Source organism: Ostrea edulis, chromosome 3, assembly GCF_947568905.1.
Source record: "Ostrea edulis chromosome 3, xbOstEdul1.1, whole genome shotgun sequence".
In the NCBI taxonomy this organism is placed as follows: Eukaryota; Metazoa; Mollusca; class Bivalvia; order Ostreida; family Ostreidae; genus Ostrea; species Ostrea edulis.
In genome coordinates, this window is record NC_079166.1 from 56278057 (window position 1) to 56297952 (window position 19896).

The following is a 19896-nucleotide window of genomic DNA, read 5'->3' on the forward strand; positions in this document are numbered from 1 at the left end:
TGAAGACTTTCCATATATACTTGCATGTAAAACCTTAGTCCCTATTGTGGCCCAACTTACCCCTGGATGCCATGATTTTTACAAACTTGAATATGCACGATGTCAGAAAGCTTTCATGTAAATGTCAACTTCTTTGGCCCAATGGTTCTTAAGAAGATTTTTCTAAAATGTTTTTCTCTATTTATTCCAATGTAAAACTTTAATCCCCTATTGTGGCCCTAACTGACCCCTGGGGGCCATAATTTGCACAAACTCGATTCTGCACTATGTTTTAAAGCTTTCAAGTGATTCTCAGCTCTTCTGGCTCAGTGGTTCTTGAGAAAAAGATTTTTAAAGATTTTCCCTATATATTTCTATGTAAAACTTTGATCCCTATTGTGGCCCCATCCTACCCCTGGGGCCGTGATTTGAACCATGTGATATTTTAGTACATATATCTAGTTTATATTTTAAAACAATACATATAAATATAAACAATAAAATGCCTTTGTTGTTTCTTCGGGTGATGAAGGTAGCAGTCATTGCAGAATTTGTTTTTTACATACACGATACTATGCAATACTAGCTTCCTTCATCACACGATGAAACAACAAAGAACGCATTTTATTGTTTAAATGAACGACACGAACTGGAAGCACAATGGAGATTGACAAGGACCAGAAGTAAAATGGCAAGTTGAATAAAGAAAGCACGAATTTGTAAGGAGCATATATTAAACATCCAACTCATATTACACAACTCAAATAGTAGCGATAATTTCATACCGACAAAAAATATGCGGAAACTATGTTGTATATTACGAATACAGATATGAAAGTCAAAATTAGTTTTCCATGAGAACTTTATCATATAAAGTTATTATTCAAGATCGGTCGAAATAAGAAAGAATAAAAGATATTTGATATCAATCACTAAGTCTGTAAATCAAAAATTTAATTGAAAGCAAGATTTCTTGTATAAGAAAAGGCCAGTGTTTGATTCCAATAATGTTTGTAATTTGATCAGATAATATTAGATCTAGGTTTGTCTTCATTATATCATTCTAGTGCCAAATGAAATGGGAAATGTAAGAAATAAGCTCTGAAAGAGATCCGTTTCCTTTTTCAATATTAGCCACCTTTTAAATGTTGTTACCAAGTCCTGTGTGACACAAAGATTTAAAACAAAAATACTGATCATAGCTTCACACGCAGCAACAAGATCAATCAAGCAAAAAATAAAAGAAATTAAAAAAATCAAACTTGCAGAAGTTTTTATGAGATGCGACTGGTGTTGCAAATTTCTAATTCTAACATCCTGTAGTTTATGCCGAAATATGATCTACCATCGAAAGGTACGGCTGGTTGTTCGAAAACTAATACATCCGGGTTGTTTTCTCATATATTTTATTTTCTATAGCAATAAAATTAGCGTGATGAAAAATCTACGCTTGTTTATTTGTAAATCTTTTACGTCCCAGTCGAATAAAGACGTCAAAAGCATTAAGTGAGGTGCCACAAATTTTGGCTTATGCATGGCGCCCAGGGCCAGTGAGGATTCGTTATCGTGCCAACGCCTGCCGTGACACGGTCATATCCGAAAAGCTCATTACTGTCACTTCTAATGAGTGGTGCTTGATGAAAGAACCTTGCTAATCTCTTTAGGTTTCACGCAGCACCGTGAACAAGCCTAACCACTAGGCTACTATGACTGATCGAGCCTAAACACTAGGTTAATGTGACTGATCGAGCCTAACTTCTAGGATACTGACTGATACTGACTGATCGAACCTAACAATTATGTTTATGTGACTAATCGAGCCTAACCACTAAGTTAATGTGACTGATCGAGCCCAACCTCTAGGATACTGACTGATCGAGCCTAACTGCTAGGCTACTGTGACTGATCGAGCCACTAGGCTAATGTAACAGATCGAGCCTAACCACTAGGCTAATGTAACAGATCGAGCCTTACCACTAGCTAGGCTGATGTGACTGATCAAAAACTTTTCGTAACTGCGGTCAGACATTGTTGCAGATAATCTCAGTGAGATTCGCCGAAGCTGAACTGGCATATCTTCCTAATTTCAGACCAGTGTCACACAATGCCACAAACAGTCTCGTTTAAAATCGACACTTCGCAAATTATAAGGTGGTCATGATAATCGTATTTCGAAATACACACTGCCTTTAGATCGGGTGGTGTCTGATGTGTTTCATACCAATTTGCAAAGCCGTTCTTTTTCTACTGACTTTGACACCATTTACCTCATTAAGATGTAGGGTTCATGACGTCTGTGACCGGTCAACAGGAATGCTAACTCCTTCTATGTACTTTGGTGTTTCCAGGGGTCCGCGTTTGCCCTCTTCTCAATACACAATGTAGCATAGGTACATGCATAGGCTTTATGAGATTAATCTTTTTTAAAATCTTTTTCATGAACAAACTATTTTTTTAAGGAATAAAGACATATCTTTATCACATGTTTACTCCTTTAACCAGTGGATATCACCCATTACATACATTTAAATCATTACACTATGTATTCCTAAGCCATTTGTGACTTCACGAACAAACGTCAATATTAAGTAGTTTGTTTACAAAATGTCAGGAAGCAAAAACAATACGGTAACGTAAGCAAATAATCGGGGGGGGGGGGGGGGGGTGGGTGGGATGGTGTTAGGGTTAACATATAACAAGAAGAATATTCCATGGTTTGTGGTTTGATTTGATTTATACACAACTCGTTAGATATAAATCATATCAAACCACAAACCATGGGGTATTCTATCTTAATGTATCTACTAAGTATATTGTTAATTATAGGTAAGCAAGGTATCAAGATTTGTTTTGAGGAATGGATTACTATTATAACTTTTGAAAAATTAAAGTATCACTTCTCACTCTCTCTTTTCATTTCAAGAATACGTATGTATATATCTTTAGTATGAAAAGAACCTGATTCACAAACCCCATATTATGGCCCTTAAAATATATAAAAATGAAAGTAAGTGTTGAATAGGAGTATTGGTGTTATAAATATGTATCAGAATCCGGGGCTTAAAAAAACATGTTAGATTTTAAAAATAGGAGCACAACTAAAGCTGTATACATACTAGAACCGGATATGGTACCGTATTTTTGTCATTTTCCACCAAAAACTGGTTATTTTGTAAAGGTTTTGTCATACTGGTTTCATCTCGCCCAAACTATTTAAAGTATTTTTATAATATACACCTTTTCAATTGACCATAAATGCAAAAATAGTTTAGGGCGAGCTAGGAACACTATTTTTTATTTTTCAAAAAACGATATTCCGAATTGCTGAAAAATATCACGGTTATAATGCGCTGGTGGTAGTAAACTTGAATTTTACAGATAATATGGCTGATTTAAGTATCTTATGGAGAAAGAAACTACGTTTTTTACTTCATGTCGTGTATATAGGTCATTTTAGTTCGGTATTTAGTTTTAAAGCAAGGGAAATTCCCTCACCTAATAATAGTTTTCGGTTGCGGCTTGTTTTGCCCCTTTACTAGGTTATAGATGTTCATTTTCAATACCTAGTTGTTTTCATCTTTTAAAATCGTTCACAAAGCATCTTCATTGCATCGTTGCTTAAAAACTGTGTATAATTTTTGGTAGTTTTACATTATTATCATAAACATTATCATTGAACGAAACGAGTTACCGAAACTGTTAGGCCTAGTGACTGAAATGTACATGGCGTCTTCTGTCACTTTGGGATATATCGGAAAATATTCAGGCTTCACGCAAGTATTCTTGTATGGTACTGATATCATATCGACTAATGTTTGCTTTATTTATTTTACAAAATTGTTACTATGCAGCTTTAGACTGTCAACATTCGAAATAACGGTTTTATTTAACCTAACTTTACGTACATTGGTAGCGAGTCCTTCTTTGATTTACAGTACATCAAAGTTTCGGACTGAATATTAGCATGACCTGGTCAGGCAAAAGGGAATTCAAAATAACAGAGATTTAAACTACAATATGACTTACCATAACATGCAGCATTGCGCCAGTTAAATCCGACACAGTAAATTATGTAAGCAATACGCCAGTTTCGAGATAGGAACTCTTCTGTATAGGAGGTGCATTTAGTGGAACTTTGAATGCCTAAGTGGAACAGAGTGGATATACAGCCAACGAGGAAGACGATGAAATGTATTAAAAGCGGCTTCTCTTTAAATATGTAAATGTGGAAAATACTAAATACTATCGAAAGAAATGTTTTACTAAAGTGGAAACATAGAAACAATGTCATATTTGCAAGAAATATCTTGGATATGGTACTTATGACGAACGAATAACGTGATAGGATAAGAATTCTATGTATTTAATTACTTCCTAAATACTTATCACTTACTTAGTTTGTGTATCAGTCGAATTCGGGTTATCAAACAGCGTATGAGAAACTTACTAAGTACATTCACTTACGCTGTGATGAATATCTGTCCCACTCCCGCGTGTAAACAAATTCTTTAGCGCCTTACTATGTACGAGAGTTCTCCAAAGGGAAATAACTCGGACGTATCTCGAAACCGGCGTATTCATAGATAACAATCCACATGTTATCGATGAGACATGACGTCATCTGTTGTAAGACATTCATGACGCATTTTATGGTTCGATAGGCGGATCAAGTAACCCCCATATGGAAATACTCGATATACCGTTTTTTTTTTTTTTATTTCACATATGCTATCGTCGTACATGTCAAGAGTTATTTTTTATTTTTATGTGACTTTATTTGTAAACAATTTAAAGACTGCGTTTTGTTGTGTTTTTTTTTTTTTTTTTTTTTGGTTGTTTTATTTGTTTTTGTTTTTTAGGGGGGTTGGGGGGTTGGGTTAAGACAATACAGTATTTATTGTGCATGTTTAATTTCGTTGATTTTCTATTTCATAGGCCTAGTTCGAAGGCCTATCAACGCATCAGTGTTCCATTGTCCAATGTAAAATTAGAAAAGGAGAAGTAGTGTCGTCTTGGCTGTCAAGGAGGTGTGTCCCCATACCAAGTTACATTTATTCAATATAAACAAATTTTTTTTCAGCTTGCTCAACAAGTCAAATTGCGTGATACAAGTAAAATTAAATTATGACAGACGAGCTGAATGCTATATTATATATGTTTTGCCAATTAATAAACTGGACATGTGTTTTGCCAATAAATATATCTTAATTTAATAATCCAGCTTACAATAGCAACAGGAAATTGTGCTTAAATTGTCCAATCTTCAAAACCTTAAATTGTGTACATGTGTGTGATGGCGGGGGTGGATGGTGGTCTTCATCCACTCAAAATGTCCCAATCACCCTCCCGAATTCAATTTCTTTACATGTAAGTGTGCAGTGGATAGATCGCCACATGGACCCATGCAAGTCTGCTGTAAGGATGTTTTGAAATCTCGGTGTCAAATGGAACTAGTTTATACAAAAAATTAACAGACAAAATGATTTGACGATTTGCATTTTAATTGCGTCTATTCATACACGCTATATAACTGTACTGAATCTATAACTTCGATCGATCGATCGAGAGAGAGAGATCTGTAATTGTATACAGGTACGGGAAGTTTAATCAAATCTTAAAATGAACAATATTTTTCTTATTATTAACCATTCCACTTCATTCTGATATATTTAATTTCCCTTTTTTCCGTGTTAATTTATTCGGCTGGCGCAAGTTAGGACTGCCCCCTCTCTTTTTTAAACCGATGTTACGTGCCTAGCTATCATTTAAAGTCAAATGATCCTGAAAGTCTCTTATTTGGTGAACTCGTGCTGCTCGTGCTGTGAAACAATGTGCCGACTAACACGTACGGGATGTCGAGAATTTGGGCGTTTCATAAAGGTGTGAACGTCTGCGGGGAAGTCTGCATACGGATATGTATCAATATTTTGATATATCTATATACAAGAAATAATCCCGATTTACAAACATGTTGAGGTTTCTATTTAGAGATAATTAAAATCCATTTAGCGACACTGTCCACTCTATTTCTGGGGTTTTTAAAAACAATTTATCTGCTTCAAACATATAAACGTGAAAAATTAATACATAACGAACGTCATACGTTAAGATTAATTAAGATGAATTGTTTCGAATAGCAAACTCCAACATGTAAACAATTTAAGTAAGTTATCAAATCAGTATGATAATTCTTTAAAGATAGACAGTGAAGGTACATTTTTTTTTAAATTACTATTCTAAATTTACAATAATATACATCATTAAATGTATGAATATATACAAGTCGCCGTTTTATACGTTTTAATTTTCACCCACTAATATTTCGCGTAGTATTTATTATCTTTTTTAGGTAAAGGTCTACCTCGCTCAGATAATTAAGACTTCAGAGGTGCCGACAATTTTAAAGGTCCACCGTGTTTTATTTTCATAATTTTAGTTTACGAGGTGGATGTTCAAAAAATCCATTTTTCTAATTAGTTACTATAATTACTCAAGTTTAACCAAAATTATACAGTGGTCTCTCTCTTTTTTTTTTATCGTCAATTAATATCAATTTTAATGGAAATTGATACGATTAGATATATGCAACTTGAAAATATAAACTCGTCTTTGAGATAGACGGTAAAACAATACTATTTGCTGTGGTCTTTTCACTGAAAGGAATTTTAATTTTTGATCACGATTTTTCAATTATGTCCAATATAGCGGGGAAAATTTTAACAATTGTGATTTACAACCAGAATAAGCCCAAAAAATATATATTAACCTATGCGTCCATCTTTTGTGTATTACACTGTGATTCTCATAACGTCAACACCATGACGTTATATAGCTTTTCTGTTGAAAAACAACACAAAGTTTAAACGACTGTAAAACGAAAACTAGAAAAGATATAGTTGTAAAATAAATTGTTCTATAACCTATAAATCCTAGAGCATCAACTGTGAAAGTCTCATTTATTTTGGCGAAAGGGCCAATTTTAGTACTTTGTGGTTCTGGTTCTTTTAAATGTGTTCTACTGACTCAAACTATACTCTTTTTTCATCAGTGTAAATGTCTTTGCTCTATGTTTGAATAACATCGAAGTCCTATAAAAATGTAAAAGTTTGTATCTCAGCAAACAGTCACTGTTCACTCTAGTAATTGTGTTTCATTAGTAAGTGCAAGAATTTCATTCCCGGGTTTTCACTGTTTAAGGAATTTAATATACGCTATACACAGTGAACAGGATGGTGAAACATCTTTACGGACGCCGGACGCGCGAGAGGGACGAACACAAACGAACGCCGCGGAGTGGCAAATTTGATAGCTCAGCATCTGTTACCAAAAAAGTATTATGAAGACGCGTAATTAATGCACAGAACATAATTGCTTTCAAGGTAAGAGATACACGTCCCATTTCGCTTTACATAAATATACATATATCTGATGTGAATACTGTATATACTTGTACATGTAGTATGCAGGGATTTGATTATATTTCAAAGGAAAACAACAAAACAAATAAAACACCGGCATGGTACGAAATGAATTCGTTTAAGGTATGCTTTATTTTAAAAGCTTGCATATCTCTCTCTCTCTCTCTCTCTCTCTCTCTCTCTCTCTCTCTCTCTCTCTCTCTCTCAGATTAAATATATATTGCATAAATGTGAGCACATTGGTTGTCGTTTAAACGTTTGGATTTTCCATTGTTTGATATTTGTTATCATTTGATATTTGTTATTATTTCTCTAATTTAGATAAAGCTGCTCTTCCTCGGCCTGACTATCTCCCTCTGTGAACTAATTCCCCAGTCAGGGGCCGTTTCCTCTCACTGTGGTCTCCATGCTTCGAATCACTTCACCACCACGAGGTGTAACAACACCCACTGTACAAAGTACTACAAAGTTACACACGGACGGTGCCTGAAAAGGGTATTTCTTTCACAGTAATATTCTCCTTTTCGTCGGTGAGAGGAGGGGCCATATAAAAATTCTAGTAGCAGTAAGCATGTAATATCTTCTTTCAAAGGTGTTTATGATCTGAAAAGCTGAATCACTCAAGAACACCTGAAATATGCACATTGTACATGTAACGTTTTCTATAAAATGGATTAATTTTGTAAGTGCTAACAGACAATTATTCATCATTTCCAAATACATATCTGTTCGTACATTCTAGATATTCTTACTTACTTTTAAGATCAAATTGATGTAGATAATTCAAATTAAATTAACACAAAATAAGTATAATATATATGTAACTTCTTGTAATTGCACTTTCGAAATGGCATATAAATATTGATTATGTAGTAGTAGTAGTTTATTTATTTATAGTGATGTAGTTGTGTATTGATATGTGCATGTCGCTGCAGGGTTTGCCCCTATAGTGTAGAATATATATACAGAACTTTTTTTTTTTTTTTTTTTTACATCCTGAGAATTATTTACTATATTTGAAACGTCACTAACTGTAGATTAAGTAGCAACTGTGTTCAGGGGCTTACCAGTGAGAGTTCTTTAACGTGCCAACACCAGGGGCTTCCGTGGTCGAGTGGTTAGAGCATCGCATTCAATATCACACTCCCTCTCACCGCTCTCGGCGCGGGTTTGAATCCCGCTCGCGCCAGTAAGTGAGAAAGTTTCCCAGTTTACTTTCGGAAGGTCGGTGGTCTCTTTCCAGGTACATTGTATCTGGGTTCTCTCTTCCACCAATAAAAACTGGGGGGCATCAGATAACTGAAAATTGTTCAGTGTGGCGGTGTAGCGGTGATCGCGGTCGCTGGTGCCTAGGGTCGCTCTAAATATAGCGGTAGCCCTGCTGTTCGACGCTCGCATAATTCGACCCATAGGTAATTGTAAACATTTTATATGGTTGTAATCAGCAATTAGTGTGAAGTTTGGTGATGAAAAAAAAAAAAACAAACCCAAAAGACAATAAAACAATTGGTATTATTGAATTATTTTGTTTTAAAAACCAGAAAATGCTTTGGTTTTTAATTCTACATCTGAAATTGTGATCGGCATATGAACTTCATTTATGCACATATTTTAATAAGAAGACGTGCATTTTAACTAATATATTAAATTATATAACTAGTGCAGCTCCTTTAGCAAAATATCAACAGAAACTTACTAATAATTATTCATTTTACATGCAAGAATCATCGAGATCGGCATTCCACCAATGTCGTCCTGTACTCGAGCGATCGAGTCTCGACTGATTTATATCATTATGATTATGATAACAATACGTTGAAAGTAAGATAGTGGTTTAAAAAAAAAGTAAATAATATTGTTTTTATTGTCTATGATTTAATTGCTAGTATGAATAAATGCGAATCATGATCACACTGTACCAGTTTAATTCAAAACAAAGTTGTGACTCGAATTTCCTCTATTGTGTTTTTTAATATCGAAAAGCCATCAGCTATGTCAATGAAATATTTTTATGTAGGTGTTGAAATGCTTAGGTATTTAGTTTTAATTTTTTGCGCAATTACTTATGAATTATGAATTTAAAGCAGATTTTCGACATAGTTTGTGGTCAGAATAATCCAAGCCCCATGACTAATTTTCATTTGTAATTAAATGAGCACAAAGCACAACTAGCCAATCCAATAAACTTATCATGGTTATGTAACACTAACCTGACTAAGAAGATAAGTACCTGTTTTTGACCGACTCAGGTTTACATTTCTAGGTAAACATCATATCTATAGATATATCTAGTGTTTTTCAATGATGATATCAGACATTCAGTATTTGAAAAGTGGATAATTTATATTGAATTAATGTTAAGAATGGAGATGTGGAGTTCATATCCCATTAAAATAATTTACTTCACGTAGTTCAAAACACGTGAAATTAGTTTAAATTCATTTCTTTGAAAACATGCCAGAAGAAAATTTATACTAATGCAATAATCAGTTATCTTTGGAATGAACAATATGAATTATTTACCCTGTGAAAAACGAATAGAGAACATCCTATATATTGGACATTCTCGAGCATACAGTAAAAATATGCATAATCACTTGCATGAAATTTCTATATGGTAGAGCCTTGATATTTAGAGGTGAAAGGGCAAGTATTATGACATCATTTACTGATCCTTTTAATTCTTTCTGCATTGAATTTGTCAATTCTTCAAAACATCCCAATTTCCCTCATTGTGATACATTTTAATCTGTGATCCATTTCAATCAGTCTGTTGATTTTTTTGTTGGATTTGAATTATACATTTTTTTCGAAGTAATCTGTAGAGTAGCATAATTTCATGTGAATTTGCAATTTTTGAGCTACGTCTGTTCTTTAATAACATCAAGTTGCACTCAAATACAGTGGCAAATCTATACCTTACTGTGGGGTTTGGGGGGAGGTTAACCCATTTAAAAAGAATGATTTAAAATGGTGCATTTTAATGCATTTCTTCCCTTCATTTGTAGTCACCACATCTTTTATATGTTTGGGTGTGGTAAAACAGAAAAGAAATATGCTGGTGTGACGTGTTGTCAGTATATTTTTCTGAATTAAAGTAACAGAAAAGCAGTTTTCGAAATTCGTTTAAAACTTAGTACAGACTGGGTTTATGCCAAAACTAGATGATATAGACCTCATCGAATTGGCATAGACCGCAACATTGAAAAAAATAACACAAATTTAAAACATTTTTATTGACTTTTAAAGTACTTATAAAGCATATTTTCTTTCCATTTCCAAAAAAGTGTTCTCTTTTCCTCATAACGTTTATCAGACGTTGACTTGTGGGATAACTCAATTGCTTTAAACTAAGAAAATTAACATACACGGTTTGTTATATCCCAATTACAATTGTTATAGACCAGTGCCATTTGACATAGACTCGGTCTATGGTTAATTTCAAACACCAAGAAACATCCTAAAGGTCAGTTATAAAACAGCATCACGCATATTTGTAATATATCAACAAGTAATTTTGAAACAGTGCACTTTCTAATGTTGACTGTCTGGTATCACCCTCATCTTACTGGAGTTTGATAGGCTATATATCAAAATAGCAAAACCGGCTGAAACCTTGACTGTCAATGGAAAAACATCAAAATGTTGGGTAGACAGCATACCCCTATGACAGCCGAATTCCCTAAAGTGACTGCATAAAGAAAGAGAATTTGGGAAATATATGGTCACTGCTTTACCACCTTGGTCTGGAAAACCATTAGCATCCCTTGCATGTGAATCAAAAAGGTGGTAATGTTCGTCACGACTAATGATGGCTGTTGTGTAGTCTCCAAATCTGACCAGGAACCCATCTGTGTTGTTATGCTGCTGCAAAATCTGGATGAACTCTGACTGAAAATCCTGAAAAAGAAAGAATGCTGGAGATGACTTTTCAACCTGGAAAGAAAAGGGTGTATTGTCAATAAGGATGGTTGGCTGTGTTGGCAATTCATCAATGGCTAGCCTAAGGTCCGAATTTGGCAAATCCCTGTGTAAAGAAATTAATTGAGTAGTATGCAGGTTATGGCCTTCAAACATAACACGGTTGACATCAACTGCAGACCCAGACACCGACGCTCATAATTAATTCAAAATAATTATTTTCCCCATTTTTTCTCTCCCGAATTCTGAAACTACACTTAAATTATCTAATTCAAATCAAACCGCCACCCATTTGCACCTTGTGCAACTTTTACAGACGATACCCTAGGCAGTTCTGACAAAATATGAAACGGTCATTCTGAAGAGCGACCCCAGACACCGACGCTCATAATTAATTCAAAATAATTATTTTCCCCATTTTTTCTCTCCTGAATTCTGAAACTACACTTAAATTAGCTATTTCAAATCAAACCGCCACCCATTTGCACCTTGTGCAACTTTTACAGACGATACCCTAGGCAGTTCTGACAAAATATGAAACGGTCATTCTGAAGAGCGACCCCAGACACCGACGCTCATAATTAATTCAAAATAATTATTTTCCCCATTTTTTCTCTCCCGAATTCTGAAACTACACTTAAATTAGCTATTTCAAATCAAACCGCCACCCATTTGCACCTTGTGCAACTTTTACAGACGATACCCTAGTCAGTTCTGACAAAATATGAAACGGTCATTCTGAAGAGCGACCCCAGACACCGACGCTCATAATTAATTCAAAATAATTATTTTCCCCATTTTTTCTCTCCCGAATTCTGAAATTACACTTAAATTATCTAGTTCAAATCAAACCGCCACCCATTTGCACCTTGTGCAACTTTTACAGACCATACCCTAGTAAGTTCTGACAAAATATGAAACGGTCATTCTGAAGAGCGACCCCAGACACCGACGCTCATAATTAATTCAAAATAATTATTTTCCCCATTTTTTCTCTCCCGAATTTTGAAACTACACTTAAATTAGCTATTTCAAACCAAACCGCCACCCATTTGCACCTTGTGCAACTTTTACAGACCATACCCTAGTCAGTTCTGACAAAATATGAAACGGTCATTCTGAAGAGCGACCCCAGACACCGACGCTCATAATTAATTCAAAATAATTATTTTCCCCATTTTTTCTCTCCTGAATTCTGAAATTACACTTAAATTATCTAGTTCAAATCAAACCGCCACCCATTTGCACCTTGTGCAACTTTTACAGACCATACCCTAGTCAGTTTTGACAAAATATGAAACGGTCATTCTGAAGAGCGACCCCATTCAGCATAATGCATTCATACATGCATAATTAAGCCATTTACTGAAGAAAGTATATAACCAATATTCCACACCAATTGCAACAGGATATATTTTTATTCTCTTCAATTACATTTCTACTTTGGCTATTTTTAAAAAAAAAGATATGCCAATTTTATACGTATATTTCGGACCATAAAGACTGAAAACAAATGATTTGTGGATTTTTATGTGTTTGATAGAAAGTTCGGTGAGGCTGTATGCTGGTAATTAAGGAGTATATGTTTCGACTCTTAAAAAGATTTCGTCTCTCTGAATGTATGTTATTTGAGGCATCTTTTCGAAATATTTCTGTGGCCCTTAAAAGGGCCGGTTTTCTTCTCGAGCTTTACTTTGTCAGAAGAGCTCTCCTTCTCTGTGCGGCATATTTCCATAGGTTTCCCTGGGAAATATGAACACCATCAGCCGCAAAGTCCTGGGGATATTTCAGTCGAAGTAAAATAAATCTTTTTCCGAGCTTTGCTTGCAGAATTGTGTTAATCCTGTTCCTCTTCCTCCTGAAGATATCCCTAGTCAGACCAGGGCTCTTCTTGAAAGTACCACCCCTGTCTAGAATCTGTCCCACGAGAACAGTTCCAACTCCGCTGTCTTCTAGGACCTGCACCAGTTGTAGGACGTTTTCAGCCACCTTCCTAGGTTGTCCGTCAACGCTAATGTCGTTTCCACCGAGATGAATGAAAACTCGATCAGGGGAATACTGAAGCAGGTTTTGCAGGCAGGTTTGATTTGGCTCCCTTGCTGTCATGCCACCAACTCCAAAATATTTTATTCTCGGGTCTGCTTCGGTAGATCTTCCGAGACGCGAGACAAAAGACGATCCAAAGACAGCAGCTTTCATGATGATATTAAACAACTGGACGTCGATACCGTGGCTTTTGTACATACTCGTGAAGCCAGTCCTATCATATTATTGGCTGACTGCAAAGAATGAGATTCACTCAAAGTACTGCTCATTTTTACGTAGTTCCTTGTCATGAATTTGATATAAGAAAATTGTAATTTTATGATATATGAAAAATGATTCAAATAAATGTTCCTAATTAGAACCAGGATCATGAAAATATTTCAACTTTTGACGTCATAATTAATATATACATTGTGCTGAAATTATGTACCTTTCAAACCATTTACAGCTTTACAAATTACAAAAAGACACGGCCAATATGACCATGGGCAAAAAGTTACAATAAGAAATTTTATGAAAGTAGGACAAAATGTCACAGGACAAAAAGTCACAATTTTATAAGAAAATAAGACCAAGTCACAATTAGAATTTTATGATAGTAGAACAAAATGTCATAGGACAAAAAGTCACAGTTTATAAGAAAATAAAAAACTATTGATTTTTTATATATATTTGAAAACATATCTGTTCTTTTTGTAAAGTTTAAGAAAATATATATGCAAACTTTATATTTTCTATGAGATTTTGATAATAATTATAAAATTGTTATTCCTTTTATCATATTTATTGTAAAATATCATTTTGATTTTTAAAAAGAGAGATTTCTTATTTCGATGAAATAAACTTGATGATCATTTGGTTTAGTATACTACATATTACATGTAATGATTGTCAAAACAAAATCTGATGACAGAATTATGGTTGGCTTCCTTTCACTCCAGATCATTGTCAAAACAAGAAGTAAGTGAACTATCATATAATAATTGATATATAAACAAGTTAATGATTTTTCCTTTCTTATTATCTGATAATGAACATTTAATAATGAACTGAAGGTGCTAAATGTGGCAAAACAAACATCAATAATGATGACATGTATTCCCTTGTACCTCCTATCCACTGTAAGAAATTTCTGGTGTCTGAACAACAGCTTTAGTGAGCATTTGGGTACCACCTGTTATTATTATCTTAAAAGTATATATGGGGTCTCATTTGCTAAGTCATTTTTGTGACTTTTCTACATATTTTGTGACTTTCTGTCCAGTGACGTTTATCCTGTGACTTTTTGTCCGTATATCAAACATGAATCCTATTTTGACTAATTTCGTGAAACTGAAACGTGTCCTTTGTAAGCAATTATAGTTGGGGCATAAGTGAACAGATATACGTTGACCTTGAAAATAAATAAATAGATATTAGGTAAATAAAGACGAAAAAAGCCGCCAGACGTTAGTTTTGTTGTCTTATGGTTTTTATTGGGAATAAGAAGGATGGCACGATCCCTCATGCCTGCTGGTTCCTGTACACGATACTGCTATATGTACCTGTATATAGAGTCTAGTTTGTTAAATTTTAACACAAAAAGAATTATCTCGTAATAGGAAAGTCTTCCACTTTTGTACAAAAACACCCAAAGTAAACCTCCAAGTTGTATACAGTAGATGTGTGGTTGTTCGCATATCGGAGATAATTTGAATTCAGATAATCAGAAAATATATTTGAAATAAAAGAGGGTGAGAGAAGAAACATTCTATGCAAAATAAATAAATAAAACAATGTTGAATATGTGCCTACGTATTGTTCGTAAATTGGGCGAGTGGTATTTGTACTTATGATTACGAAGGTTGGTCACGGTAGAATAACCTGGTGTTATCTTATTTACAGGTAATTGTTTACACCTGCACGTTAATCCAAGTTTAAGGCGTCTAGCTGTGCCTTGTTCACACCTGTTATCATGTGATTAAAATATAAAAGATGACTTAGGAATTGTTATGGAGATAACACTATTGTAAATATGCTTTGAATAAACAGCCATTGTTTTCAAGTTGTTTATTCGTTATTAGATATCTTAGACATAATTCAGAAATCTTATGCATTAAAATATCAATTTTGGAGTTGGATAATACAAGTTAATTTGTATCTTTCAAGTTATGATGTGCATACGAAACAGAAAACTGAGAAGGGGGTTTATTATTACTATGGATTTAAAACCAGTAGGGCACCGCTTCGAGTTAAATACCACGCATGCGGAGAAGCCGGTGATCCGAGTCGTTCTTTTCCCTATATATTCTATTAAGAGCGACCCTGGTCACCAGCGACAACCACCACGGTTACAGCGGAAAACAGCAAAACAATCAATCAAACCTGCTGTGAGACGGAACCTCCGTTTTTAAGGTCATATTAAAAAACCCATGATTTTCACTTCTAATAGCCGAGGAGTAAGATATACGGCAACCAATGTAATTGTTAACGTTTTAGGTTTGAAGCAGCCATAACACGAGCGTGGCTAAACCTCATGACCCCCTGGTTACGAAGCGAACGCTCGGACCACTGACCTACCGCGACTGGTTAAGAAACTTCAGCAGTCAAACGTTATTGTCGTATTCTATTTCAGATTTTGCAGTCCGAAAGGAATATCTACACTAAAGGAAAACAACTGTTTTTATCTAAAACTTATACTAAAATTAGCAAGTAAGTACACCAATTTTTCCTCGTTATTCCTATCTTATTGGACAGTTTATATGCACACGCGTAGCACTTACTTGTATTGCACTATGCTATGTTAAGCATGTGTATGGAAGGTAACTGTATAAAACTGTAAATAACTATATATTACTGTAATTAAACAAAACTGTAATTCTTTATTAATATACATGAGAAGGTGGTCAGTCGATAAAATTGTGTATAATAGAGACGATTTTGTGGATATTGCTGGATAACCCCAAGACCGAGAAATGTTGTTTTGTAAAATAAAAGCCAGGGCTTTAACCGAAGGCATAACATTTCGAAACCGATATCCTGCATCATCCACGAAAACAAGAACTTTATTTTTATTCCACTATGGCTCAGAAATATACAGCCGAACGTCTCCCGATACAGCTATGATGTAGGTTACGTCATGGTAGCTTACGAAACAGAATACATGTTTTTGCTGACGAAATTGAAGGCCTGTGTCTACTAATTTGGAAGACTTTTCTAATATTTAGTTTGATGTTGACGGATTATATCACTGTAGTGTAATTACTTTTAAATATGTATGAATATACAGGCCAGCAAAATTACACAAACGTAGAAGAGGGCCAACGTGTGTTAACATGTACATCGGTCTCAGACCAACGTGTGTTAACATATACATCGATCTCAGACCAACTTGTGTTAACATGTACATCGGTCTCAGACCAACGTGTGTTAACATGTACATCGGTCTCAACGCAACGTAGTCGACTGCGTCTTGTTGATTGGCGAATATTTTTCAGTCAATTATAAAGTTGTATTTGACATGCATTGGTTAATTTCTGGGAGTTGAACTTTATTTACATAAATAGGCCATCGCGTATAAATACATTATATGGGACTTTGATGCAGGCCTCTTTGAAATAACGTATGTTCCAGTAAACGTTTTCCAAACAATATCATCCTATATTCAAAAGCTAACATTTAGAAGAAAGAGAATGTAAGAAGACTCTAATCAAACTATGCAATAACCTAAATTAGCAATGGATTACATATGTTTGAGATATTATTTTCCATTCAGCATAACTTTCTCTTGCAGTAGAGACCTGGAAATAGCCAAAGATGACATGAAAATAACGTACGTTTTGTGAAAATTACATCCATATTTTCTGAAGATCTTTATTAGAAATAATTTGATCTAGTTCATCAATTTAAGTTGAAATCTAACTTAGGTATGCCATGGACGTAGGTTTATCGTTTATAATATCTAAATGTACATACAATGCAAATTAAATCAACACGTGCCACGTGCCTGCTGTTTATTGATAAACATACATGTACCAATCATATTTTCAGCAATATCGTCAAAGGAGATACTGAAGACTTTAAATTCGTTAAAAGAAATCAGGTAACCTCCACCCCTCTCTCTATGGCATTTATTACGAAAACACGAAAATGACACGTGGCACAAACAATTCGATTGCTTATACCATACATTGCTCGATATTGCTTTGTTATATATTTCGCTAGCGTGATATAGTGCATCTTTGACATTTTTTCCAAAGGTTGGAGATTATGATACGATGCTGCAAATTCTTGAAGGGAAACTTTCTCGAAGGGACCTACAGCGTTTGACGACAGATACAGAACAGTAATTTGTGTAAGTGACAAGGCATCATTTACAAATTCCAATATCGAATTAAGATGTCGGCGTATAGGTGTTACTGTGAGTATAGAGTGAGAGAGGTGGACAAAGACGTATGTAAATGGAGAAATAGAAAGATCAACTGATAGAGCCACTTAGACCAAGAAGTTTCTCTCACAGACACATTTAGTCAACCTTTGCTTAACAAAGTTTTGCTGGGTTTTTTTTTTGTCAAATAAAAGAGTTTTGTGCATCATGCTTATTGTTTTCAATTACAACGTATAATTGTGGAAGTAAATACAAGTGTTTTCTTTTGCTGAAGCATTACCACAGAGGGGCTTTTTGAAATATTTTCCGAGTGACACGGAAAGAATGAGTGACTGTCATTATTCTCAAATGTTCAACTACTACCGCACAGCTACAATAGTCACCATATTACGTCTCGTGGGGATCCTGGTTAGAATAGATTCTCAGTACCCCTTGTTTGTCGTAATCTTGAGCTTCAAATTTAGGCCTATGCTCGACGCTTACGGCCATTGAGTAGTGAGGGTTCTTTAGCGTGTCACAGCTACTGTGACACAGAACATACGTTTTTAAGGTCATCTCCGAGGACCCATGACCTTCACACATGATTCCGAGCGTTTGACGATGGTAGTGAATACTATATACATGTATTTAGTGGTACCATACAATGGATTGATTGATTAATTGCATCTGATTTAACGTCTCTCTCGAGCATTGTTCATTGATATGGAGACTCATACAAAGTAAAAAACATAAAATACAGAGATGTTTCAAATGTCATGCAGTTTATGACCGATCGGGGTTAGAGCGTTCGTGAGTTCAAGAGCCACTTGTGTCAAACTTGGCCGCGTCAAAGGTAAGACGTTAACATTTGTAATGATTGCTCCTTTGTCAAACTCTCGGTATTTAGAAGTGATAATCACGGGTCTTTCGGATTTGACCTTAAAAACTGAGGTCCTGTTGGCACGCTAAAAACCCTTACGGCCCTGAGCGCTAAGCATATGTTTAAATTTGTGGTACTTCACCTACAGCTCGTATGAGCGAAACATTCTCGACGGGACGTAAAACAAACAATGAATCAATCATACAGTTTATGGAGTAAATATATGGAACCACAACGGTGTGTTTTCACATAACATAATTCTGATAACATAATCGTCTGTAATGATTAAACATTTTAGTTAATTATTACGTGTTTTTTCTGTTTATAAACATCAGCAGCAGATCAGAGAAGAATATGATAATAATAAGTCATTTGGATTAGAATTAAATGCTTATCAAAACACATCGATGATAATTTTTAAAATCTCTAACCGTTTTGTTTGACGAATTTCATAAGTTTCGAAAAATGTCAGTTACTTTGATGTAGTAAATGTTCGTCCTTAGTAAATAAAGAAAATGTTAAAGCAGCCTTTGTCAGCTGGGACCAGTATATAATCTTCATGATATCTAATTTCTGTTAGCACCTCTGGTTTACTAAAGATGATACGCACGTTTGTTTTAATGTATCTTATACAAGATCTTAATATTACTTTTATACATTTTATCTATTCTGATAAGGCAGCATGTTTTTCCTTGTCATATTTAGCCCATTGTCTGATATAATCGTCAACATAATTTGCGATAGAGATGAACGTCTGTAGTCAATTGAAAGATCTGGGATCAGTGGCTTTACTTTTCAACTATATTGATATCAACAGTAATGACGTCTAGCTAGCCTATACTTTAACGACGAAGGATAATAAAAACATGTAGGATGATTTTATATAAGATGATCTATAACCAGAGACTGTAAATTTTGTAATTAAAACGTGTAGATGCAATATTAGAACTATATTTGTAGAAAATACTAGGTTGGTTGGTGTATTGTTTAACCGCACACGAGAAATTTTCATTCATGGAGACGTCACCATTGCAGATGAAGGGTTGCAAAATTTAAGCCTATGTTCGGCGCTCACGGCCTTTGAGCAGGGAGTGATCTTTATCGTACCAAACTTGCTGTGACATGATGCCTCGGTTTCTGCGGTCTCATCCGAAGAACCGCCCCATTTAGTCGCCTCTTACGATAAGCAAAGGATACTGAGATCCTATTCTAACCCGAATCCCCACGGGATGCGTTGTCTTGAATATATATTTGAGGGATGTTCCGAATACTTCCAGAGACAGCTGACGAAGTTAACCATGTGTGCG

General features: G+C 34.9%; 1 protein-coding gene across 3 annotated transcripts; it reads left to right on the forward strand.

Moving 5' to 3' along the window:
• The first annotated feature begins 7226 nt into the window (after window positions 1-7226).
• Window positions 7227-17940, forward strand: LOC125673452 (uncharacterized). Of its 3 annotated transcripts, none has more exons than XR_008801007.1 (6): window positions 7227-7358; window positions 7719-7892; window positions 15979-16055; window positions 17137-17175; window positions 17394-17445; window positions 17603-17940. XR_008801007.1 is itself a non-coding variant. In XM_056158201.1 (6 exons), exons 1-6 carry the CDS (start codon window positions 7440-7442, stop codon window positions 17690-17692), a joined length of 513 nt encoding a protein of 170 aa, XP_056014176.1. In that variant the 5' UTR covers window positions 7342-7439; the 3' UTR covers window positions 17693-17940. The 3 variants fall into 3 exon arrangements, 2 of the variants coding, with proteins under 2 accessions (XP_056014176.1, XP_056014177.1); XM_056158201.1 differs by having other exon boundaries at window positions 7342-7520; XM_056158202.1 differs by lacking the exon at window positions 17394-17445 and having other exon boundaries at window positions 7342-7520.
• Window positions 17941-19896: the final 1956 nt, after the last annotated feature.